Below are 25,489 nucleotides of genomic sequence, written 5' to 3'. Positions count from 1 at the left end.
GTTCAGTGTATTTCCCTGTCTTTACTTCTCTTGGATGGTTGTGATGAAGCATTAACGCTTAGGATACTTCAGACCCATTTGTATAAGGGCTAAATGCTGCTTGCTTTACTGTAGCCCAGGAACAGAATTAGATGTCTGCCCTCCCACCTACTCAAAGGATGGAAGCACATCTGCATCCTGGTTTACTTGACAGTTTTGGGTTTGGTTTGAAGGGCTGAAGCGTCATCTGGTTTTGCCTTTAAAAGCAGAAATAGTTAACGTGAGGAAAATTTGCAGTGTCTTGGAGAAATACAAGAGCAAGAGAAAAAAAATGGCTGATGCAGATACAACCAACTGTATTAGGAAAAAAAAAAAAGAGTATTGCACTGACCCTGGAATTGCATTTGGATCAAAGCAGACAAGAATTAAATTCACTACTTCCATTGTTTATCTTAGACTTTTCTTTTAGACTGCGATGGTTAAATACAGATCCATGCTTGTCTTCATAGTACAGGCATTGGCTGGGTGAAGTTTGAGGCTGGCTGTGACCATTATCTATATAATTTTAATGTATCAATACCTGTTTTCCTGATGGAGGTAACATACCTTTTTTTCCCCCTTTTCTTCCCCCCACCATGGGAAGAATTACCTTCCTTAAGACAGCAGTTTCCAACTCTGTAAATAAATATCTATCAAATTACAGAGATTAAAACTGGCTGCTCAAAAAGCCCAACCAGCAGCAGAGCAGTACCATGGGTCGTTGTAAGAAGGTAGAGTTCCCCCACCTGACTTTGGCACACCGAGCACGTTCAGCCTGGGTATTTGTCAGTGCTCTTTTCTTTCCAATGGTTTTATTTATTGGCTGCAAGTTAAGGCTTCCCCTTGCAGGACCTCTCTGGGTTCCTTCCTCCAGTTCCCTCCTGCTTTGGACTGAGTGTCAGCCTTGCATTTTCCTGGCTTGAAGGTAGTGAAGACCACTGGATTGGGAGAGAGCCAGCAAAACAACTCAGCCACGGTGCTCGCAGCCCTGGAACGTCGGCGTGGATTACGTGTGCTCCACTGGCAGAAAAACCTCCTCATGCCCTGGCTGTGTCAGCTCCAGGCTGAAACTGGGGGACAGGATCAGGGTACCCTGAATTTGCTTGATGACTCTGGCTGGCTGGTCCACAGGTGGCTGTGTTTCAAAGGGTGCTGTTTCTTGCACTGCCTTTTTTTATTCCCATCACGGAAGTCAGTGGGGTTGTGGCCTTGTTTTTGAGATAGTTTAGGAAATAGGTGATATTAAAATGGGGATGGGATGGTTTCTAGTGTTTATTGCCTGGGAATAGAAAGTAAAACAAGTTGTGCTTTCTAACAACCCAGTGTCTTCCCTTGAAGTGTTCGTGTGCTCAGATTCTCATAGACCACGTGCTGTGGCACTGCTTCTCTAACTTATAATGAGACTCTTTTGTACTTTTCCCATGGAATGGCATAATCACAGAATCAATTAGGTTGGAAAAGACCTCTGAGATCATTGAGCCCAACTATAAACCTATAAATCACAACAAAATTAGAGTCAGAGCCATGCTTTAGATGCAGGCTCTGGGTGCCTGTTAACCAAGTTTGCACACAGAAGGTTTTAGCCCATAGCCTTGCTTCAGGTGTCCAGGGAGAAGTGCTTTTTATAAAATTCCAGGTGTCCAGTAAGAAGTGCTTTCTATAAAATTTCCTCTGTAGTTCAGGTTTCATCATCTCCTACAAGAATTTGCAGCAAATGCATATGCTTCAGCTCACATTTTTAGGTTCTCACACCGTGCCCCCCCTTTTTTTTTTTAATTTTTTTTTTTTTAAATCTCAGGGCAAATTTTTGACCTAGTTTGGGCAGGGACAGTTTTACCTGGGTGAAAACTGAGTGAGGATGGCAAGGCTTGTCTTGTCACAGTAGAAGCAGTGATAGAGATTTATAATTGAAAATAGCAGGTAAAAAGCTTGTTTTGAATTTCTCAATGGAATCTAAGAGACTTGGGGAGCGGTTCTGCATCCCCTCAGATACGGTACTTAATATTTATGCTTTCATTGCACCTTGACAAACATTTCACGTAGTTATTGCTTTGCTTGAATATGGAAATATGTTAATTATGGCCTTTATTGCGCTGCCTGCTCTTTTCCTCAGCCTTTTCTATTCAACCCTCTAGGTGGCCCAGCACAATGTGGCTTCTTTTCTTTCAATAAGCTCTTTCCACACTAATAGGGTCCAGGGTGATGTGGAGAACCATGTGCACAAAATTGGTGCACCACCCCCCATTCCTTTGTGGGCATGTCAGGTTAAATTCATATCAGCAGGAGGGTCACTGCCATGATTTTCAATAGCTCGAGATGAGGTGATGACTTCAGACAATGGTGCCACACTCTCCAGTTGGAGACACTTGCCTCACCAGTTGCAGTAGTTAATTAATATGCTAAAAATAGAAGCCAGTGATACAAATCGCTGCCTGTTGTACAACAAAGACTGGGCATGTGTAGCTTTGATAGCCAAGTTTATGGTGCTTGTTATGGAGGGAAGTTAGTTTAGAGCTAGAGGCAATGTAAGACTTTCTGGATGCTGAGCTTTAGTCACTCTGGGCCTCTGGCCATTCGCTCGCTGTCTCATTTGCATTATGAATGACATTAAGGGAGCTAACAAGGTTATTGGGCATAGAAATGTTCGCATGTGACCCCACGTGGAAGCAGACCTACAGCAGTGCTAGTTGGCAGGGACACTGTGCCTCTTTATTCAGCTTCCTAGGAAGACAGTTTCGAGAGTGGATCTAAAATCAGCCACGAGAACACTGGTGTTTGGATAATGTGGAGGTCATGATGCGAGGCAAGGAATTTCAGAGGGCAGGTGGAGCTCTGTCCTTTGCTCAACCCACTCTGCCTGGCTGGACATGGGAGCTCCCTGCATCATCTTTTTACTACATCCTGCCTGAAACACAGGATAAGGAGGGGAAGATTATGGAAAGTCAGTTGCTACCCGTAGTTCCCACGCATAAGTGAGAGACAGTTTGGTACGTCCAAAGATCAAACATGGAAGTTGCTTCCCAACTTAGAGGTGTGGTTATCCCTTACGTGTGTTTGTATAAATCCATGTGAGGTAAACACGAAAACGATTTTGATCATAGAATCATTAAGCTTAGAAAAGACCTCTAAGATCATGGACTCCAGCCCTAACCCAGGTTTAACCCACTGCCATGTTCTTCACTAAACCATGGCTTCAAGTGCCACATCTGCACATTTTTTGAACACTTCCAGGGATGGTGACTCCACCACTTCCTTGAGCAGCTGGTCCAATGCCTGATCACTCTGAAGAAATTTTTCCTAATATCCAATCTAAACCTCCCCTGGCACAACTTGACACTGTTCTCATCTTGTCCTGTCCCTTGTTCCCTGGGAGCAGAGCCTGACCCCCCCCCTGGCTGCACCCTCCTGTCAGGGAGCTGTAGAGAGGGAGAGGGTCCCCCCTGAGCCTCTTCTCCTCCAGGTTAAACACCCCCAGCTCCCCGAGCCGCTCCTCATCAGACTTGTGCTCCAGCCCCTTCCCCAGCTCCGTTCCCTTCCCCAGACTCACTCCAGCCCCTCAGTGTCCATCTTGCAGTGACAGGCCCAGAACAGGACACAGCACTTGGGGTGAGGCCTCACCAGTGCCCATGACAGGGGACAGCCACTGCCCTGGTCCTGCTGGCCACACTGTTGCTGACCCAGCCCAGGAGCCACTGGCCTTCTTGCCCACCTGGGCACACGCTGTGGACCAGCAGCCCCAGGCCCTTTCCTCTGGGGCTCCTTCCAGCCGCTCTTCCCCAGCCTGGAGCTGCTGGGGGTTGTTGTTACCCAGGGGCTGGACCCAGCACTTGGCCTTGTTGAACCTCATCTCACTGGCCTGGGCCCATCAATCCAGCCTGTCCAGATTCCTCTGCAGAGCCTTCCTGTCCTCAAGCAGATCAACACTCCCACCCAACTGGGTGTCATCTGAGAACTGACTGAGGGTGCACTTGATCCCCTCATCCAGGTCATTTACCAAAGAGAACTGGCCCCAACACTGAGCCCTGGGGGACACCACTGGTGACTGGCAGAAAGTGCAGTTCTGGAAGTGTAATTCCCATTCCCTTGCCATGTGCTGAGATCGGCATCCTCTGGGCTGTGTCCCGCACTGAGAATTTGGGAGTCAAGGTTCTCCTGTTGTCCCACTCATTAATGGGGGGCAGTGTAATTTCATTTCCAAGAATCAGCTTTCCTATGTACAGTGGGTTCTTACTATGACAATAGTGCCTAATTATTATTTTTATAATAATGGCTGTCCATATTCCTTCAGCCAGTGGGAATTTGCTCTTCAGAGTGTGATGTCTGGTAGGAAGCAGTGTTGGGCTTGCAGGTGGTAACCTCCTGGTGGCTTTGTGAGATAGAGAAATCCATGTTAGGGTTTCAACTACTCCTTTTGTCTCCCCACTTCTAACATCCCTGCTTTGGTCCATGTGGGTGAATGTTATGTCCCAAGTGCCATTCTTACTGGACTGCTTCAATCCCAGGGATATATTCCAGCCTGGAGAAGAACATGGTGTCTCCACAGCTACTGAAGTATGTGCCAGCTCTGAGTTTGGGAGGCTGAGAGCAACTCTCCATGTGTCTAAAACCTGATTGGTTACACAAACATCAGCAGGGTTATGGAATTTGTGAGCAGAGGGGATTTGGGATCTGCAGCTGGGCAGTTTTCTGTTATCTGTTTCTATCAATGTAATGTATTGCTTGTGGTTTATTTCTTACTATGTATTACTTCGGTTTACTCTTCCTTCTACTCCAGTCCCCCCAGCGGAAAACTGGTAGAGAAAGGTTTGTTAATACTGAAAATTGGTAGAGAAAGGTTTGTTAATGAGTTACTGTTGAACCAAAAAACTTGCAAATCAAATTTCATTTTAGGAATATATCAAGATGTGGCAGATCTGGTATTTAGCAAGAGAAACTAGTGCTGCTAAACCAGTGTCTGTGGCAGTATCATAAACCATAAAAGTGCTTTATAAAGATGACAGGATTTTATTTTAATTTCTGTTCTGATTTGACAGATGTGTGAGAGGAAGTTCTGAAGTGTATTTTCAACTTGTTTATTAAGAAGTAGTAGTAATGACAAATGTGATCTTTGTTCTTTGATTTCGTAGCTATGGGCTGTAAGTGTTCTCACTTCCTAATTGCTAAGGTAGCAAAGATGAACCGTTAATTAAAATCTCTTTCCCGGACAGGTCTTTAAATGCTTGAATTAATTAACTCTTTAAAAATTGACATGACTAAAAATCTCCTTTTGGTCCTTTGTGATACCTTATTCCAGTTATTTTCTGGTTATACAGAGAGGTCTAATGTGACCAAGACCCAAATTTCTGAATTACAGAAAGCCTCCTTCTTCTCTTTCCTTTTCTTTAAAACTAAGGAAAGACTATTAAAAATTGTCCAGGTTTACTTTATGCATCAGTGAAAATAAAAGACTGAACCGCATTTCCATTTTAATTTGCAGGTCTGTTCCCCCTCCTTTGACTGCTTGTGATGAGCAGTGTGACTAATGAGCTCCATGGGACCAAAAAGAGTGGCACTTTTCCCTTTCTTCTACTTCCCCGGGTTTTATTCTTGGGTGTGGTTTTTTTTATGTTGCTTGCCTCTGATGTTTTGCAGCTTTTCTGGTCTGGGCTTGGACTAATTCCCAGATCTGTTCTTGCAGATTTTAACTTTGCCATGTACCCACCATCAATGATAGCAACTGGAAGTGTGGGAGCAGCCATCTGTGGCCTTCAGCTTGATGATGGGGACAGCCTCACAGACCTCCTGGCCAAGATCACAAACACAGATGTGGTGAGTGTCCCACATTCCTGTTCTCCTTTCACTTCCCAGGGAGTAGTGGAGAACTGGGCCTGATCCTGAAGGCTGAGTGGAGCGAAGGAGGGGGGTGCTTCTGCAGGGAGTGAGTTGTAGATGTGGACTTAGCACTTCGATTTGAGTCTCCAAAGCTCCTTGATCTCCTGGGATTCAGTTTTTATTCAGGCTTGGTGGGGAGAGCCTGCTCTGCCTGCCCAGGCTGGTGGTCCAGCAAGCTGAGCCCCCTCAGAAGCCCTGGGTGATGGGGTGGGGTGATGGAGCAGGCAGCATTCCCTGGGGGATAAAGCAAACCAGGAGGTGTTGTGCTGCTGTTGGTCCTGTGCTTGCAACCTTGAAACTGCTCTTCTGACCCTCCTTCAGGTATCACCTAAAAATTCTTGTCTTGGAGGAAGTGAATAATGAGCTAATTTTGAGGCAGGACGTGAGACAGGCACAACTCAGGCTGTCCTTAAGCTTTTAATTCACATAGTAGATAGGTGGAATTATTACATTTGTAATAGCATTGTTAAATAAAGATTTGGTTTTGTGATTTGGTTAAAAAGAAGTAATCAGTCCAGTTTACTAAAAAGGGTAGAATTTTGGTATTTCTTTTTTTTCTTACAATCAAATTGATCCTAATTTTCAAATGCAGTTCTAGGGTTTCCCATTTATTTTGATTCAAATTGCATTTGGACAGAAAAAGGAATACTTCCTATTCAGAGTGCTTAAAGTCTAAACCATAGAATCACAGAATGGCCTGGGTTGGAAGGGACCTTAAAGATCATCTCATTCCAACCTCCCTGCCATGGGCAGGAACACCTTCCACTATCCCAGCTTGCTCAGAGCCCTGTTCAACCTGGCCTTAGACACTGCCAGGGACTGGGCAGCCACAGCTTCTCTGGGCAACCTGTGCCAGGGCCTCCCCACCCTCACAGGGAACCATTTCTTCCTCATATCCAATCTAAACCTGCTCTCTGTCAGTGTGAACCATTCCCCCTTGCCCTGTCACTCCAGGCCCTTGTCAAGAGTCTCTCTCCATCTTTCCTGTGGGCTCCCTTCAGGCACTGCAAGGCCACAGTGAGGTCACCCCAAAGCCTTCCCTTCTCCAGGCTGAACAACCCCAGTTCCCTCAGCCTTTCCTCCCAGCAGAGCTGCTCCATCCCTCTGATCACCTTGGTCCCTCTGAGAGAAGGGACACTTTCTGTGCCTGAGAGAATTGGGTGTAAGGCCTACAAGGCCTTTTTGCTGCATCTTGCAAATTGGAAAAACTTTGTCTACTGTGCTGATCTTTTCTATCCAGATTGTTTAAGTCTGAAAGAAAATACCTACAAAAACATCTTAGTAGTTCTTAAGTGGTTAGAAGATGGGATTGGTTTTGCGCTAAAAATTCCTTCACACCTTTCCTTTTAAATTTAGCAGGGTTTTTTTGTCAAAAGTGTGGTTTTTGCCATCCTGGTGAAAATCTTCCCAGATCTGACTGAGCCTACATTCCTTCAGAAGAAAAAATTAATACTCTTCCCAAATAACAAAGAACTCCTAACATTTTACTGTTCCCATCTCCTCCAAGAGACTGTCAGCACTGAGTAGAGACCAGCCTCCTTCTCTTTGCTCCTGGTCTCAGCCCACAGCAGCACAGCCTATAGAGGAGAGTCTCACTCATCCCCCAAATCAGAACAAACTCAAGACAAAAGGAGTTTCTGGATAATTTAATTGCTAAAAAAGACAAGCCTTTGCAGAAATTAGAGGTGCTGTTATTTTTTTCAAGGTGTTTCCATTGTTGGGGCAGAGGTAGCCTTAACTCTCTGCAAGCTTTGAAGCCCCAGCCTAACCAAAGGTAGCCAAAATTTTTGAACTTGGGTAAAATAGTGTACTTTTCATTAGCCTGCTATTTCAAGTTGGGAGAAATATTTTGCTAGGTATTTTCTCTGTGAGTTTTGCATTGGAAAAATACAAAAGGGCCCAGGACTGGAAACTTTCATCCCACATGATAAAGCTTGAGAGAGAGAGAAGCAACGGAAAATAGGGTCTTAGAGAAGCATAGGGCAGGCTTAGCAATAGGTAGTAATACCAGCCTCATGTGTAAAATGTATTGTTGGAAAAAATGTACTGTCTGGATTGTGTAAGACTTGGCCCAAGGCTGTGTTAATAAAGAGTAAAGACTATTGTAATATATTTTACACTGGGACTTAATTAAAGTTGAATGAAGAGCTTCAGTTCTCTCACTTCCGAATTTCTGATGCCTGAGAGCTGTTCCTGCAGTGGCACAATTAATTCATTGTCACTGTGTGAATGAATTTGTTTTCCAAGGGGGGCTTAGGGAAGAAGGAAAAATGAGAGTTCCTAGGCTTTAAGATCATCACATGGGAGAAAAGTGGGGAAGCCACAGAAATTAATAGTTCTGCAGAGGAAAACCTTCTGGCCCCCCTGTGCCTCGTGGTAGCCCACAGGAGCCATCAGGCAGCTGGGGAAGAGTCATTCCCAGCCAGAGGGTGCCAGGGCTTCTGCTTAATTTTTGTTTTGGAGTGTGTGATTGCTTAGCATGATGATAGGACTTTCCCACTGACTTTTCAAAAAATATCACTGTCTGAGGTGAAGCACGTAAAATCTCAGCTTCAAAGCCGCAAGCAGATGAAAAGAAATAATAGTAATGAAACCCTGATGCAACTTAAGTGCAGTGAGCTTTTCTGAACTTTCACTGTTTTATAATGATAATTTAAGGGTGCAGTCTGTTTGCTGGGAAATAGCAGCATAAACCAAGAGGCTGAAATCAGTGGTGTTATTTTAGATTTACGTTAGTGTAACTGAGACTGGAGTTTGGCATTTACGACTAATATGAATGTTTTTAATGGATGTTTCATTAAGAATTAGACCAGAAATATGTTATTAATAAACAACATGTTATTTAGAGCCCAGCTGTTGGGTAAGCAGACAACCAACACACGAGTGTTTCTTTCAAAAACACATTGGTGTTGGATGTCCTTGTATGAATCCAGAGCAGTGTTCCAGACTTGATATGGGGTTGTCCAAGGCATCCTGCCAGTGTCATTTTAGGGATAACAGTTATTTCTCATAAATAGCTGCCCTGGGCTGCTTGGTGAGGGTTGAATCACATGCTGGAGAAAAAGTGACAACAGGGCCAGGCAAACCCTGGTTTCATTACTCCTTCCACCTACCAAAATAAACAGCAGGGAGCTGCTCGTGGAGAAGCTCAGCAGCCTGAAGGGTAGTGAAAGTAGCTCTGCATGGTGCATCTGAACTGCCTTCTCTGATTGTTACTGTCCCTAAGAGGCACTAAGAGCTAATCCCACACAACTGAGGGAGGGGATTCTCCCCCTCTACTCTGTTCTTGTGAGACTCCACCTGGAATACTGTGTACAGTCCTGGTGCCCCCACCATAAGGAACTGTTGGAGCAAGTTCAGAGCAGGCCATGGAATTGATAAAGGGAGCTGGAGCAGCTCACCTGTGCAGACAGGCCAGGAGAGTTGGGGCTGTTCAGCTTGGAGAAGAGAAGGTTGTGTGGAAACCTCAGAGTACCTTTCAGCATCTGAATGGGCTACAGGGAAGCTGGAGAGGGGCTTCTCACCAGGAACTGTAGTTACAGGACAAGGGGGAATGGCTTCAAACTGAAAGGGAGTATGTTTAGCTTGGATATTAGGAAGAAATAAGGAATTAGAATTAGAGAGGGTGGTGAGGCCCTGGCACAGGTTTCCCAGAGAAGCTGTGGCTGCCCCATCCTTGGAAGTGTTCAAGGCCCGGTTGGATGAGACTCTGAGCAAGCTGCAATAGTGGAAGGTGTCCCTGCCTGTAGCAGGGGTTTGGAACAAGGTTACCTTTAAGGTCTGCTTCAACCCAAACTATTCTGTGCCTCTGATTCTAACTTCACACAGCTCTGCAGGATGGGGATTGCGTGTTCCAGTCTGCTCTCCTGCCAGGGGCTGGGAGCATTTCCTTTGTGGTTGCTTGAAGAGGAGAGGCTGGTGAATGAAGAGTTAACAAACCTACTGGCAGGAAGCTGCAGAGCTCCCTGTGCATCTCTTGGTGGGTCATTGCAAAGGAAAAATAAACAACTCAGGAAGTCAGGAATTCCCATAGCATCCCAGACCAGCACTCCAGTGCGAGCAGTATCCTGTCCCTGGTGGAGCCAGATGCTTTGGAGGAGGATACGAGCATCCCTGCTGTGCACAATTACGGGATGTGAGGAAGGATAGCTAAATGGGTAGGGCACATTTTAAGACCTTACAATCAATATTCTGCTTTGCTTGAGACCTTTCTTGGGTAAATCTATTCCCTCACCTCCTGGAAGAGCAGCCATCCAGGTTGCATCTGGATGACACACGGAGTTGGTCTCTCCCGCATCAGCAGCCGGGGAGAGGTTTTCAGGCAGAGCCAGTGCCTGTATGTGGGCAGAAGTCGTCTCTAAAAGTTTGTTCCCAGATGGTAACCGGTGTGTATTGAGTGGTTTGGAAAATCTAAAGCATATTTAAGGGCCTGAAGTAGAAAAAAAGCAAGGAACCAAGCATTTTTTAAAGGCTTGTTGAAACAGCTGGCTGTGAGCCCTTAAAAATGTGGAGTGGGGCTGTTTTGGAGACTGGATCCATAATAAATGGCATTTAAAATATCTCCACTTCCATGTGCCACATACGTCAGTGTCAGGATTTTTTTTTTTATTCCCAAGATCAGAGACGTCCCTTCATAAAGATCTTCAGATTTCTGCACAGAAACGGAAGTGAAGAACCACCATGCTCAAGAATTCAGAGCTGCAGTAAAAAAATCATGGAAATCTATCTTGAATGGATTGCATTTGAACATTGTTCCTACAGCACATACACCATTTATCCCCTTCTTTGTAGTGTCTAGGGCCTGTGGTTTTGGAAGCAAGAAACAGGACTCGCTGTATCTTATCCTGCCTTATTTGTTGCAGACCGCATTTTGTATGCAAGGAAACAACAGGCAAAATAGCCTCCCAGAGAAAGGAAGAATGAGATAGTTTCCTAAGTTGTCTTTGCTTGAGTTGGCAGCTGCTCTGTTTCATTCAGCTTTTTGTTCCCCAGTGAGTGCTGTGCGTGTGTAGCAACAATGGGGTGATGCAGTGACACCGCGGGCTCATGGCGGAGTTCCGTCGGGTCCATTGACAGGCGCGGCAGCGGCCGGTGTGCCAAGGGAGCCAGGCGCCCAAGGAAGGGCTCAGCAGCTCCCATGGATCGGCCACTCCAGTGGGGAATCCCTGCTCAGCTCCTGCAGCTCTGTGTAATGCAGGCAGATGATCCTCCCAGCTTTTTGAAAATCCCCTTTTTCGCTAAACACTCAGGGTGTTTGTTACAACAGCATAAATCCCACACCTTTTCACTTTTTCACCTTTTCACATCTTCGGAGTATTACTTGGTAGAGACTACCAGAAATCCCAAGTCACGTTGAGCAGGCCGTATCATGGCATCTGCCCCTGGATCACCCTACTGGTGTGTTGGCTTTACTCTCGCTTTTCCCAGTTCTGCAAACATTGTCCTCTCCTGTTTGCAGTGAGAAATACCCACAGCAGCAACAGGAAACCAACAAACTGAATGGTGAAGCAAACAGTGGAACTGAGTCTAGAAAGGACACTGTTGAAACTGCTGAAAAGACAAAAAAATTGCAAAGAAAAATGCCCCCTATTTCAGGTTCTTAACGTTAGTCACCTTATTTATTGCATTATTGCAATAATGTGGCAACAGTAAGTAGAGAAGCTCTGGCATAAATGAGTTTTTTGCATTTCTTTTTTTTTTTGTTTTGTTGAATGAGATGTCCTTGTTAGTTCACATGAAGTGCCTTTTGGAACAGCAAATTGATATTTTCTGTACTTCCAGATGGAAAAAGATACGTAGATTCTTATCTGTGATTGATGCTCTTTGTTACAGCAGCAAAAACACACATTCAGGAGGGAAAATACTTCTGTTTTTAAACTGCATCCATTAGATGCGAGATCACTGTAAATACAGTAAATGGATAAGATATTCCCACAGTAGCTTTCCAGGCCCTTGCTTTGGAGAAGGTCAGTGAGGTAAAGGCCAGCGCTCAGCACACAAAGGCCCCGCTTTGGGAAGGAATCCCTGTTTATGTCAACAATGAAGCATGTGCTTTGGAGAGGTCTGAATTGGGGCTTAAATGTGAACCAGTGGAGGAATCCAGCCGGCTTTTGTGTGTAGGAGTACAGATGACATGTTCCACACTGGAATTTATGTAAATCCCAACTCTTTAATGCATGTCTGATTGCTGCTTTCTTAGATTATTCAAGCAATGCATACATGATCAGTGAACAGTATTGCCATTTTGGGTATCTACAGCATCCTTTCCATTTATCAAACCAGATCCTGCACCTAAAAAATGTCCTTGTCTGATTTCCCTTTTGCAATTACTTTTAAGAAAGAGGAAGAGATTGGAGGCCTTAACACTTATTTGTGAAGTAATTAATGTATGTGTGGAAAACTAACCATCCTTTAACACAAAAATGCCAGAAGGCTTTCTTAGCATTTCCAGCTTTGGGATTTTGGGCAGTGCAAAGCAAGAAGCCTGTTGGTTGAGTTGAGTTGAGTTTGAGTCAAGTTGAGTCCAGTTGGAGGCCTTCCCTCATAGCTTGCCAATGAACCATAAATGGCAGTTTAAAACTGAAAGATGGGGGCCAGTATAGGATGTACATATACCCTAGAAGTGTTGAAAAGTTCAAGAAAGTGAATTATGTGTAATATTCTGCAGGATCTTCACTAGGGCTTGTGCTTTCGTTCAAGATTGTCATGAATGGAAATTGAAATCTTCAATGATTATTGACTTGAATAAGTAGCTCATGCCAAAGAGCTGCTGATTCCTCCTTCCAGCTGTTTTCACTGCCAGCATTTCCATCATAGCCAGGTGGCTGCCCCTCATCAGACACAGGAAAGCTTTTCTTTTCCTTCAAATGCATTTCAAGTGTGCTAGTAAAATCACCTAGGGATGAAAGGGTTTCAAAATGAAAAAAAAAAAGAAACCTGAAAGTTAATTGCCTTTTTAGTTCTCTACATGCTGAAGTAAAAATAAAACTATGGAATGGAAAGTACCAGAACTATTTTAATCATTAAAACTACTAGACCATATAGAAGAATGGGGAAGTTGATCCATGTGACACACACTTAAAAAAGTTTTTTATAAAAACAACAAAGGCAAACCCTGCAGTATTCTGAAGGAATGGCCGTGTCCTTGTATTGCAAAATCTGGGGTCATTACTGCAGTGCATTATAGTGTTCTTTCAAGGAAGATTTGTTGAAAATAATGCAATTCATGGTTTTTTTCTTTGATATGTTCATAAAACTTAATGCTCTGTGGTCAGTGCTGTCTAGAGCTTGCCAAATGAAAGTCCACCACTGAAATATGTACATGTGCAGCAAATCCCCAGGAAACTTGGAGGCATTAAAAATACTGTGTCATGGGAAGGACAGGCTGTTTGTCCTGATGGGTTTTTGGTAGTTTTGGTATCATGTCCCTTAACTTTGGATTGACAGAAAGTTCCAGTGGTGCCCTCATCTATACAATAAAGCTACTTGCCTTATCACACTGGGACAGCTGGGCTGACCAGATACTCTGAATTAGGATTTTTTTTTTCCTTTCACCTGTGAGATTTAACATCCAAGGAGCTTTAGTATGCAAATAGCAACACTTTTTTGGAAAACTATTTCATGCTGAGTGCAGTGTGCTGGTCATTTTACTGTAGGTTTCTTTGTTTTAAAGAATTCAATGGTTTTAGGTTCAAAACCTAAGTGTAGACCAGAGAAATAATACACAGTGGCCTGTGGATTCCCATATGAAGTAAAATCCATGTGAGAGTTCCAGTCAAGGCCACTTAATAGATTTTATGTACAAAATGAAGACACCAGAAATGACCCATTTCTCTATAGGGTTATCTGAAGATTTCAGCCTCTTCATACCTGAATTGAATCATCACACTGCCTATCAGAAGTTTGTATAGTGATGGTGTAAATGACCATACATGAGGGTGGTTAGGAACAGACAAAGCTGACTCCAAATGCTCAAGCCTCATGTTCCGCATGTCACCACCCTTCCTTCCCCAAGCCTGCCTGCAAGGAAATTGCCTCATTAAGCTTTTCAGACTGAAGCTGCTTAAAAGAAATCTGGCTTGTTTTCAGAAGGACACAGTACTTCGAAACTGTGCTTTGAAAGAAGAGGTTCTTACACCCAAAAAAAGCACATTATGAGTGTCATCTGTTACGAGAGTCTCCAAACTGCTGCCCCCCACACTTGAAAATGCCTTGACCCACGCATGATTTGTTGTCATTGCCCTCTTACATACAGGTGAATGCTTACAATGGATCTAAAGCCCTCCCTAGATGATAATGGATTTTCTATATCTGAGGACAAGATTTTGCAGCCAGCAGCTGCTGGCTGGTGGCCAAGAAAAATGGGTGTTCATTACCCACCAGAGCTAATTGCACCCATCATGAACGTCAGTGTTGCCAGCGGAACAGATCCTCTTTACCTGATGTGTTTTTCCCAGTCAGGCTGGGATGACAAATCAATCCTCCACACATGAATATTTCCAACTGTCCCAAATAACCTGGTACTGTGCAGAAAAAGGGGTGTGTTGGTCAGGGTCCAACTCCTCAGTGTTGCAGTCACATCCCCTAGTGGGTTCACAAGTGCCTGTGGAACCCTGTGGAGGTCAGTGCCCTGTACTGTTCTTCAGCTCCCCTGCCTGACAGTGGGAATGGTGATGCTGAGTTTCACTATCCCTACCAGATGCTGTGGGGGCTCTGGTTAAAGCACTGTGCTGTGAAAATCCTCCTCCCAGACCCTGCATTGCTCTATTTCCTGAAGACTCCTGGAGAGACCCAGCTCTTAGGCAGACTGAGGCTGCAGGAAGTTTATGGTATTAGTGCCTTTTCCAGTAGGGCTCCTCAGGGCTGCCTTTAGAAAATGCCATTTCTTGTAGCACCACGTGTCCCCCTGCACAATGTCAGATTGATACTCACAGTGCCAGCACACTGAACGTGGTTGGCATTGTGTTCATACAGTCACGGCTTGGGTTTTATTTTTCAGTTTCTTCTATAACTCAGGGTTTGTCAAGTTTTTCTCACACTTTTTTTTTTGTTAAATTACCACATTATTTGGTCTTCCAGTGTATTATCAAGAGTGTGGAACATCCTTTAAGTATTTTAATAGTCATCTTCTTCATTGCTGCATCTGGTTTAAATGTGGTGAACCCTTCACATTTATTTCTATATTTATACTTCATGTTTATTGGGGGACTCCTGGTGAACAGGCTCCCATATTTATGTGGCTGTACTGTACCCTGCTGTTTCTCTGAATGTTCTGTAGTTTGTAATGTAGTGGTCTCTTGGAACTGGTTGTATGTTCAGAAAATTATTGGATATGGCACTCAGTGCTCTGGTTGTCAAGGTGGTGTTTGCTAAAACGGTTGGACTTGATGATCTCAGAGGTCTTTTCCAACCTGAATGATTCTATGATTCAATAATGCAGCTGCATGTTTGGGGCTTGTGTGAATTTTCTCTTGTGTGAATTTCCATAGATAAACTGACCATTTTGCCTTTGCCTTGGGGACCCAAATGTGTGACAGATAAAACTCAGCCCCAGAGCACCATGCTTGTTCAGGGACCTCAAAAGTTCTCCAATTTCCCATCAGTTTGCTTTGTATGAAGTGCATCTGTCTCTGTGATCTTGGTATAGCATGTGGAGGTTATTTCAGGATAAAGTTGCAACTTCTTTTGTAGAGAAGACCCACTTAGGTGGTTTAACCCTGCATAGGAGAATGAAAAATTATTTCTCTGTAATAATTAGGTTCCTGCTCAAGAAGACCACATAAATCACATAATCATAGAGTCATCGAGTGGCTTGGGTTGGAAGGCACCCTAAAACCCATCCAGTTCCAACTCCCTGCCATGGGCAGGGACACCTTCCATTATCCCAGCTTCCTCAGAGCCCCACCCAGCCTGGCCTTGAACACTGCCAGGGATGGGGCAGCCACAGCTTCTCTGGGCAACCTGTTGAGCAAAGACCAGTAAAAAATACTAAGATGCAGAGCCTAATAAATACAGCATTAACAGTGTTTAACCCAGGGAGTTTGTACACAGTGATTACCTCTCAGAATTCAAGGCTGAGTTGTGTCAGAGCAGGTACTTCTCGGAAATACCTGACTGGTGTTCTTCCAACTTCTGCTAGCTCAGTAAAGGAAAAATAACCACCTTTATCTTTACTAATAGATAAATTTGCTTTCTTTTCTCTAGGACTGCCTTAAAGCTTGTCAGGAACAGATCGAGGCGGTGCTCGTGAACAGCCTGCAGCAAGTCCGGCAGCAGCAGCAGCAGAGCAACCCCTCGAAGACAGTGGATGAACTGGACCAGGCCAGCACTCCCACAGATGTGAGAGACATCAACCTGTGAGGACATCGGCACACAAAGTCACGCTTGCTCCCCCAGACCCTTTATTTTTGTTATTATTTTTAGAGTGAATTTTTTTTTTTAATCTGCTCCCACATAGAACATATTTAAAGCTCTTTTAGGTAAAAAAAAAAAACAAAAAAAAGTACAAAAACTGAATAATGAAAAAAAAAAAGCATTTGGTGCCTGTGATGTTTTACAGAAGGGAATCCCACAATATATTTGGTAATTGCTATTTGATTATGTATCAGTGATATTAAATGCTTATAAAAGCATACAAAGTAGCTAGGTCAATGTAAGCCTGCATTTGTGGGAACAAAGTAGAGTATACTTGTCTGTGTATTATGAACTAGTGCATACACCCCTTTTTTAGATTTAAGAAAGGAATCGTGTGTGCGATTTTATGGCTTGACTAGATTGCAAAGCAATAGAATAAGGGGTTTAGGGCAAAGTGGGAAAAGATCCCTGAAGCAATTGAACCATTTTGAATGCAGAAGAGATTTGCTGATCTGTCACCTCTGTTATTAGTCAGAAGTGTTTGTTGGATCTCTGTATGTTAGTTTTGTTTACTCTTGCTGTCTGTGGTAGCTGCTACCTAAGAAAGAAGATGCTTTATTTTACCAGCCAGAAGAGCAGGTGTCTTTTGGGCTTTTTTTAGTTGATTTATTTTCCTTTTTTTTTTTTTTTTTTTTTATTTCCCCTCTCCCCCTCTTGACTTTTTTCTACTTTTCCTTCCGAAATGGTTCATTCTAAACACAGCAGCATCTTTGGCATGAGGGCAATTCCGTTTACCCAGCCGTGGGCCAAGCCAAAGTTCCCAAGTGTTCACGGTCAGTGGGGGGAATGCACGCATTAATCCTGACCTGTTGGCTGGGCAGACCACCTCCAACCTTTGGATTGCAAGATGTGGTGGATCATCTAGGAAAAGTGTTATATTCCTTTACAGTGCTAATGCTTCACGTCCATGTTAACGTCTGGCAGCTTCTTAGCTTGGCCACAAAGACATTTAAATGATGCTCTGTCCATCTTCCCTTGTAACAGCCCCTCACTGTGTTAAAGAAGATGAGGTTTGGTTTGCTCCCTCATCTCTCTTCCCCCACTCCCCCCACACACTTTTTCAGCATTTCATTAACCTTATTGATCCACAGTGACCGTTTTTGTAAACCATTTCATTCGAAAAGCACTTTGAAAATTGTTCCTAAGGGATTAAATGAGATGGTTTATGACAATTTTGCCGAGGAAAGAAAAACAAAAAAACAAAAAAAGAAAAAGAGAAAAGAAAAAAAAAAAGAAGTCACAAAAGCAAGGCTTTGTATAGCTTTTTATAGTCAATATTTTCCAGTATCTGGTGTACTCGGTTAGCTGCGGTGTTGCTGGAAATACCAACACCCGCTTCAGATGACATTCCTGTCATGACATTCCGGATAAAAGCCTGACCATCTGTATTGTTCAGTGTCACAGAAGGATCTTAATACCACCTGTGTGCTTATCTATGGACAAGGAAAGAAAATTATTGGTGCAACAGCCATGGTGGTAAACATCGAGGTGCGTGACTTGGAGTTTTATTACAAAGGTGTATTCAGTGTACTTGAATTTATTTTCCTGCTCCACCTGTAACGAAGAGGCATTTAGATGGCAAAGGAGTTGGAGCAACTTTTGGTTTTTTGTTTTGTTTTTTTTTTTTTTTTTGCACAATTGTATTAACAGTTTGCAGATATCCAATATGAAGCTGTTGGTTGAAATGTTAATGTTTGCATTTTTAAGACAAAAATCCAGAAAGAACATGCTACTTCGAAGAATATTATATGTATGGACTCAGCCTGTTTGGCTAGATGAGGGTAGAAAATGGAGTAAGATTCTAAGGTTTTGTTGTTTTTTTGGTTTTGGGGGGTTTTTTGGTTTTGGTTTTTTTTTTTTTTGCGCTGCTAAGAAGCTATGATTTGTTTCATTCTTATTCACATTAACAGTACTTAGCTGTATTGTTTCACTGAGTGTGCTGCTATTTTATAAACATTTTTATAATATATTATTTTACTGCTTAAATTTCAAATCCTGAAGTAGATGGTTAAGTGGAGATATGATGAGTTCTTTGATTTACTGGAAATGCCCTGTACAGGTTTTTTTTTTCCTAATAGCGTGTTCATGATTATTTTTTTTATTTTATTTTTTCCTTCTTTCTTCTTCCTTTTTTTTTTTTTTTTTCTCCTTCCTTCCTGATCACATCCTGCAAAGATGGTATACTTACCTCAGGTTTGCTGGACAAGAAATGGTTCCCATTTTCACAATACCTCACACAGTGACAGTTCGGTTGCCCCGGGGCCCGCCGGGGAGAGGTTGCAAGCAGTCGAGGCGGGGCACTGGCTCCTTTTTGGTCTCTGGTATCCTTTTCATAGTGGAAAAAATGCATTGACTCTCCACTTGTGAGCAGATCTGTCTTCCCCAAAGCTGCTGCTGGGCACAGCCTTGGCCTCGCCTCCCGCCTCGGCGTTCTGCGTTGGGAGCACCCGGAGTTCCGCGGCGGTGTCTCTGTTCTGGAGGAAAAAAGTAGCTGATGTTGTTGAAGCAAGACTGCAGAGCCACACACAGATCAGATCAGATCAGGTCAGGTCATTCCTTGGCAGCCCTGCCCTGTGGCTTCACAGGGAGCTGTGCCAGAGGGTCCCGATGGCAGGGTGACCTCTCTTGAGTGCTGGCACCGTGTCCATCATGTTGGCGTGGTTTGCTCCGTGCTGTAGGCCAGATGTAGGCAGGACCTGTGTTTAGGGTGCCTGCCCCTGCTCTTTTTTCCCATGTCCTGCACGCCCCGGTCCCACAGCAGCCACGGGATCACAGGGATGATCCCTGCTGAGGATCCCAGGGGTGATCCATGCCATGGAACACAGGGATGAATCCCTGCTGTGGAACACAGGGCTGATCCCACAGTGTCACCCCTCTGTAGAACTGACGGGGCAGGGGTTGAGGGCCACCTCCATGGTCAGCTCCTCCACGGCAGGGTGAGGGCGGCCTGTGCTGGAAGGGGCAGTGCCATTCAGCATTCCCAGTCCCCCGCAGGGTCCTGGTGGGTTTGTGCGTGTCCCCGCCAGGGTGAGGAGTGCCCTCGGCCACAGTGACTTGCTCAACAAGTGCCAACCCTTTGGTTACAGCTTACTGTGTTTGAAGGCTGCAAATCCTACAACTTGAGCTCTTTCACAGTAGCTTTCAGAATAAAATTACTGCCTAGTACTTTCCTTTAACAGATGTTAAAGGAAGTGTGTTGTTAACTGCAAATGAGGTGTGAGATTTCCCCCCCCAAATTGCAGAAATCGTAAACCTCCCAATTGATTGATTAAAAAAGAATAAAAAATGTGTTGCTGATTCTCCCAAGTGCCAAAGGATTGGTACAATTGCTAAAAGTGCTTCTCTGTCAGCTTCCTATTGATGGTACTTCGATGATCTTCCCTCCTTCCTGTTACTGTAGTGTAGGAGCACCTCATAATGTATTTATTTGTATTTCCAACATGCTTGTGAAAGAGAAAAATAATGATTAATCCCATGTCAGTGTCTATGATTTTTGCTTGAGTAATCGGACAGCTCTTAATTACTCAGCAAACCACCTGGCCACTGGATTTTTTCCACTATGTTTATTACCATGTTCTCATGTACCTCAGAAATCACTCTCGGTTGCACAGTTTCTGTTCTCAAACTTTTTTGGGGTTTTTTTTTTTTTTTTTTTTTTTTTGGTTGGTTTTTTTTTTTTTGCTTTACTGAGTGTGATGCCATATCAAGTCAACGTTATTCTCTCACAAATGTGCTCTTTAAGAGGTGTGGATGTTTATGTGGTCAGGGGATGCTAGAAAGTGTGGTAGTAGACATCAGTGTAAACAAAAGTATTTAGAAAGTACATGAGGTTGTTTTTGATGGATAAGACTCTGATACGGTGTAGTCTTGATTGCCTTTTAAAAGGTCTTTGTTCAGTGTTGTCATTTTTATTAATAACCTATTGTTTTGACTAGTTTAAAGATGGTTCTAAGAAAAGTGTTTTGGCGGGATTAGGTATGCTGTATGGACAATAAACTCACCTTGACCTAAATTTGCCTGCCTTGCTTTTATTCCTTTAGTGAATTTGGTTGTATCACTCACTCCATGGTGGTATTTCCTTGGTGGGATGTGATTCTAAAGCCTCTGATCTGGATAGATGGTGGTAGCAGGCACATAAAATGAAGGCTGCAGTCAAAAGAACAAGCCTGCCTCTAAAATGTAGCTGCCTTCCACTGGATAGGCAAATTCTGGCACGTAATCCCACGAGATTCAAGAAGAACAAAGTCCTAAAAAGTGGTAAATTGCAGGATCAAAACATTTTGTGGGAATTAAATGTGCTGGTTAAAAGCCACATGCACATTTTTGCAATGAATTGAAATATGATTTAAATCTCCACGCAGTTGTTTGTTGCGCTGGAATGCTACTGCAAAAATCAGGTGGTTTTTCTTTCTATGAACTTGGGGCAAACTGCAAGTAAAAGGAGTAGGATTTGTGGTGAGGCCAGTGGGAAGAAATGAGTCCATTGTCCAGAGTCTGCTTCCTCAGCCTGTGGCCAGGAGGGCAGGATGCTCAGCCTCTCCCTCTCCCACATTGCCTGTGCATGCCTGCTTTGAAGTGACCAAGCTCCTGTGTGATGTGTTTGGCCTGACCTCTCCTCCACTGCCATCCGGTAGCAGTTTTCCCCTGAATTTCCAGCCCTTTTTCACCCCTGGGGAGAGCAAAGAGACCCTGAAGAATGAAGAAGAGGCATTTGGGCAGACACGCTGGGGAAACAGCGTGTCATGAAGTGAATTACACTGCCAAACCCAAAGATAAAGGAATAAAACCCCAAAAGACAAACCCCAAGATAAAATAAACAGGGAGAAGGAAAAAAACTCAAAAGGAAAAACAAATGTTGCTGAAAGGAAGAAACATATGAGCAAAAATAAACAGAAATAGAAAAAACAATAGATGGAAATATGAATTAATTATGAATTATGGAATGAATAGGAATTAATTAAAAATGAATAGGAAATAGGGATTAAATCAGGATGCTGGGGGTCAGGAGATACAGATCTTTCTAGCCATAATCACACAATCTTGGGACCTGTGGTTTTAGGGAAAGTCTCTGAAGATTTCCCTGCCAAATGTCTTGTGAGCCTCATATTTACCAGCTTATCTGCACCAAAGGTAGAGATTCTAAACCATAACAAGTCAGGGGTTTTCTCTGAGCACCATTGAACAGTATGACCAGCAATTTCTGGCATTTAGTAGGCTCAGCTTGGAGCCTGTGAAGGACTGGAATTGTGCAGTGACCGAGCCCTGAACAGATTGTCCAGAGAGGGTGTGGAGCCTCCCTCACTGGGGATGTTCAGAGCTCTCTGGACACAATCCTGTGCCCTACTGAAGCAGGGAGGCTGGACCAGATTCCCCACCGTGGTTCCTTCTAACCTGACCCATTCTGTGCTTCTGTGATTGTGATTCTATTTAAAAGGGTTCTCAAAGGTGAGTTGCATTCCAGCTGGGCAGCTGATGTTCCTGCTGATGCGGCCAGGAGACAGCACTGAAACTTGTGGGAGTCTCAGTGAGGACACTTGTCAGGGAGAACATCAGGTCAGTCCTCTGCTGGGCTCCGGGGGCACTGTGGGAAGGGCATCCCTCAGCAGCAGTAGCTGCATTCAATTGAGACCTGTTAGGGTTACAAATTAAGATGAGTAAAGCTGAGGTATTTACAATGAGGTAAGAAAAAACACTGAGTTTTGCTGCAACCTGCTAGAGAGAGAGAGAAAGGAGTTGATGCAAAGAAAACAATAAAAGGGAAAATGTCTGTCTCCTTAAATGCCTGTCCTTCTGTGGAAATGATGTGGTGCCTAGCTTGGTCTTGCTATTGAGTTTTCTCTAAAAATAAACTGGGTTGTTATTTGAGCTCTTCCAAAATGCAACATGCAGAAACTGCAAGAAGAATTAGGCCACAGCAGTGAAGGAGAGAGGGAAAGGTCAGCAGACAGGCTGCGTTTGGCTCCTCAGATTACTCAAGAACCCTTCTTAGAGCAAAAGCTCTGGTTCATCTGACAGAGGAGGACTCAAAAGCATCCCTGAAGAGCAGTAGATTGACCTTTCCAATGAGGGTTTTCAGAACTTGAGCAAAGCTGTGAGTGGGACATAACCAGCTGGAGGATGAGGGATGAAATCAGCATTGTTATCCAGCACACCCAAACAAAAATTTCTCTCAATTTTTCCAGCTTCCTCACATTGTCTCTGAGGGGAGACCTCATCACAATCTGCAGCTTCCTCACGAGGGGAAGAGGAGGGGCAGGCACTGATCTCTGCTCTGTGGTGACCAGGGACAGGACCTGAAGGAATGGCTGGAGCTGTGTCAGGGGAGGGGTAGGGTGGATATCAGGAAAAGGTCCTTCTCCCAGAGGGTGGTGGGGCACTGAACAGGCTCCCCCAGGAATGGTCAGAGCCCCAAGGCTGCCAGAGCTCCAGGAGTGCTTGGACAACGCTCTCAGGGATGCACAGGGGTGGACTGAATGATCCTTGTGGGTATCTCCGAATCAGGATATTCTATGATTCCATGATTGTAAATTCAACTTGTTTGCTTCTCTGAGAAGCTTTTTGTTCCAGCTCCTTTGGATCAGCTTCTTAGACACAACAAAGTTCTGATCTCTTTGGTGTGCACTGATGGCGATGTTTAATCTCCCAGGTTTAGGTATTAGGGCTTGGCCTAACGCTACAGAGCTTTGCAACAGGAGGGCCTAAACCGCAGGTGTGAGTCTCGTCGGGGTGCAGCAGCGCCAGGGCGAAGGATGGGATCCGTGATCCAGGAAAAGACGAGGGCTGTGGAATGGGAAGGGGCGGCGGCGGGCGCTGCAGAGCGCGGGGGGAGGAGGGCCGCCAGGGGGCGCCCGCGCACCGCGCACGGCCCTGAGGGCCCCGGGACAATCCAAGGAATCTCGCGCTGGGAAAGGAACATCCCCGGCGCTCCCACGGCTCACCTGAGCGCCCGCCTCCGCCGCACAGCCCGCAGCCACAGCTCCAGCAGAAGGGAAGGTGTTCGGCCAAGGGGCTGGCTCTGCTCCCTGCTCGCAGCCCGTATATCGCACTGAGAACCAGCTTAAAAACAATTACAAACATTCCCGAAGTCACTTTGCCATGAAAGAAATTCAAAGAACTGTGTTCTCTAGCCGGCCAAATTTGGGGTCTGTCTGCAGCACAATCTCTGTGCAGGATTGGCCAGGCTATGCCTCTCTTCAGGCCAGCACATCCCTCAGAGGAGCATTACACAAGCAGAGAAGTGCAACGGCACAGAACTGAAGAAATTCAGCAAAGGTTTCTGCTGGGTGTATTTGTAAGCACAAGAAGCAACATCAGATCCCAAATGACAGTGGAAAAGGGAAAGCTAATCTAGTAGGCAAGCCACGAGGCTCTAAGTCAGAAGGTACAGGGTTTTCAAGCTGTTTTCTCACAAAGCCGAACTGTGTGACTTCAAAGTCTCTCTCAAACTTTGCCTGAAGGGCTGTCACTTTCGCAAATGGACCTGTATGGAAATATGCGCTTATAAGAGAAGAGATGTTAACAGTGTTGGCTCATGTTTGAGACTTGATTCTCTAAACCACGTGTGAGACACAGCTGGAGTTTTATCACTGCAGCAAAACGCGGTTGTTTTTAAATGGTGATACAATAGAAATAGGTCACAGCTGAGTCAGTTGGTACTGGGTCGTTTGCAGGAGGGACGGTCACTGGTGTCACCCCTTGAAAATGTCAGTTCTGAGATCTGTGGAGCAGAGGCACTGCAGAAATTTGAGGTTAACACCAAGCTGTGAAAGGAAGATAAAAAGGAAACGAAACAGACACACTTGCATTAAATATTTAGTTTCGCATCTAAACAGCTATCAAATGAAAAAAATTATGTTTCAGTCTTCATTTAGAATGTGTTTGGTGTTAAAGCACAAACCAGTTTGAAACTGAGGTCAGACCTCTGGGCAACCCAGAAGAATTTCTCTGATTTTTAGATAGGCTTTATTCTATGTGGTTGGGAAATCCTGAAGGAAATATACTCAGCTGACCAACTAATATTTTGGTTAATCATATTGTCTGTAATCCATAAAACTTCAGCTTTCTGAGGACATCTGAGCCTCTGGTAAGGGAAACCTGGAATTGAGCCAGTAAGGAAACCTGGTCTGACTGTGAGTGTGGGGGATGCAGCTGGGAAGGGGCTCCAGTCCCAGCTCAGGCACTGCGAGTGTCACTCGAAGTGGCTCCGGGATGCTCAGACCAGGAAGTTTCCTTAACACAAGCGTCATGAGATGCTGCGCAACCCAGAGTTTTAAGGTGAAAGCCTCCTGACTGCAATTGCAAAGAGAGAATAGGGTGGAGAAGTCCAGGTGTAAACCTCACACTGCCACGCCCACCACTGAACCCTGTCCCCAGGCGCCACATCCACGCGGCGCTTAAATGCCACCAGGGCCGCTGACTCCACCGTTGCCCTGCAGCCTGTTTGAATGCTGGATAACCCTTTGGGAGAAGAATTTCTTCCTGATGTCCAACCCGAGCCTCCCGTGAGGCCGTTCCCTCTCGTCCTGTCGCTTGTGGAGTGGGAGCAAGGCTGGCTATCCCCTACGGTCACGGAGCTGCAGGGAGCCATAAACGCATCCCTGATCCTCCTTTTCTGCGGGGAGACGTCCCTGCCCCCGCCTCCGGTGACGTCAGAGCGGGACGCGGGGCGGGGGCATGATGTCACGGCGAGGCGCGCGGCGCCGCAGTGCGGGCAGTGGGACCTGCGCTCACCTGCCAACATCTGGGCACATCTGCGCTCACCTGCGCGCACATCTGGACATACCTGCGCACATCTGCGCTCCCCTGCACTCCCCTGCGCCATGGTTCGGTTCGGGCTGACGGTCGTGCGGCAGTGAGTACCGCCCGCGCATCCCCGGCGGTGGCGGTGCCCCGGGGGGCGCGTCCCCTCCTCGTTTACGGGCAACGGGAGGGGGAAGCTGAGCAAAAGCTCTCAGGCGGGGCAAGGAGCTCGGGTAGGAATGGTGGTGTGAACATTTTTCCCGTGAAACGTTAAAGAACTGGTGTTTGTGACTCGGGTGGAATTCCTAAGGTGACTTTTTCTCCCAGTCTGTTGACAGAGGTTTGTAGCTGACTGAACCAAGTAACTCCAGCTTCCTGCAGCAGACAGGAGAAAACTTCAGTTTGTAGGAAAGCTGAGCTTTTTTTCTCCTTCAGTATAAGGCCCATG

General features: G+C 45.0%; 2 protein-coding genes across 5 annotated transcripts in view; both read left to right on the top strand.

The window, feature by feature from the left end:
* CCND2 (cyclin D2) overlaps positions 1–20,314 on the top strand; it is a 31,219-nt gene extending 10,905 nt beyond the window's left edge. Inside the window, exons 5-6 of the mRNA XM_042050887.1 lie at positions 5,696–5,826; positions 16,093–20,314. Of these exons, the coding sequence (XP_041906821.1) occupies positions 5,696–5,826; positions 16,093–16,248 (287 nt within the window). The 3' untranslated portion in view covers positions 16,249–20,314. The remainder of the gene's footprint in view (positions 1–5,695; positions 5,827–16,092) is intronic.
* A 4,643-nt stretch (positions 20,315–24,957) lies between these two features.
* Positions 24,958–25,489, top strand: part of TIGAR (TP53 induced glycolysis regulatory phosphatase) — a 62,361-nt gene continuing 61,829 nt past the window's right edge. For 3 of the 4 annotated variants that reach the window (XR_006020143.1, XR_006020142.1, XM_042051215.1), the window contains exon 1: positions 24,958–25,153. Coding sequence is in view for 2 of the 4 variants with exons in the window: in XM_042051215.1 (XP_041907149.1) it covers positions 25,122–25,153 (32 nt within the window). In the remaining 2 variants the exon portion in view is untranslated. The remainder of the gene's footprint in view (positions 25,154–25,489) is intronic. The other variant, XM_042051216.1, reaches the window with a different exon arrangement.

This window comes from Corvus kubaryi, unplaced genomic scaffold, assembly GCF_017639235.1.
Source record: "Corvus kubaryi isolate FWS band 111438036 unplaced genomic scaffold, C.kubaryi_AGA036_p1.0 74, whole genome shotgun sequence".
In the NCBI taxonomy this organism is placed as follows: domain Eukaryota; kingdom Metazoa; phylum Chordata; class Aves; order Passeriformes; family Corvidae; genus Corvus; species Corvus kubaryi.
The sequence above is the reverse complement of the archived record's forward strand: the minus strand, read 5'-3'. Positions and strand labels throughout refer to the sequence as shown.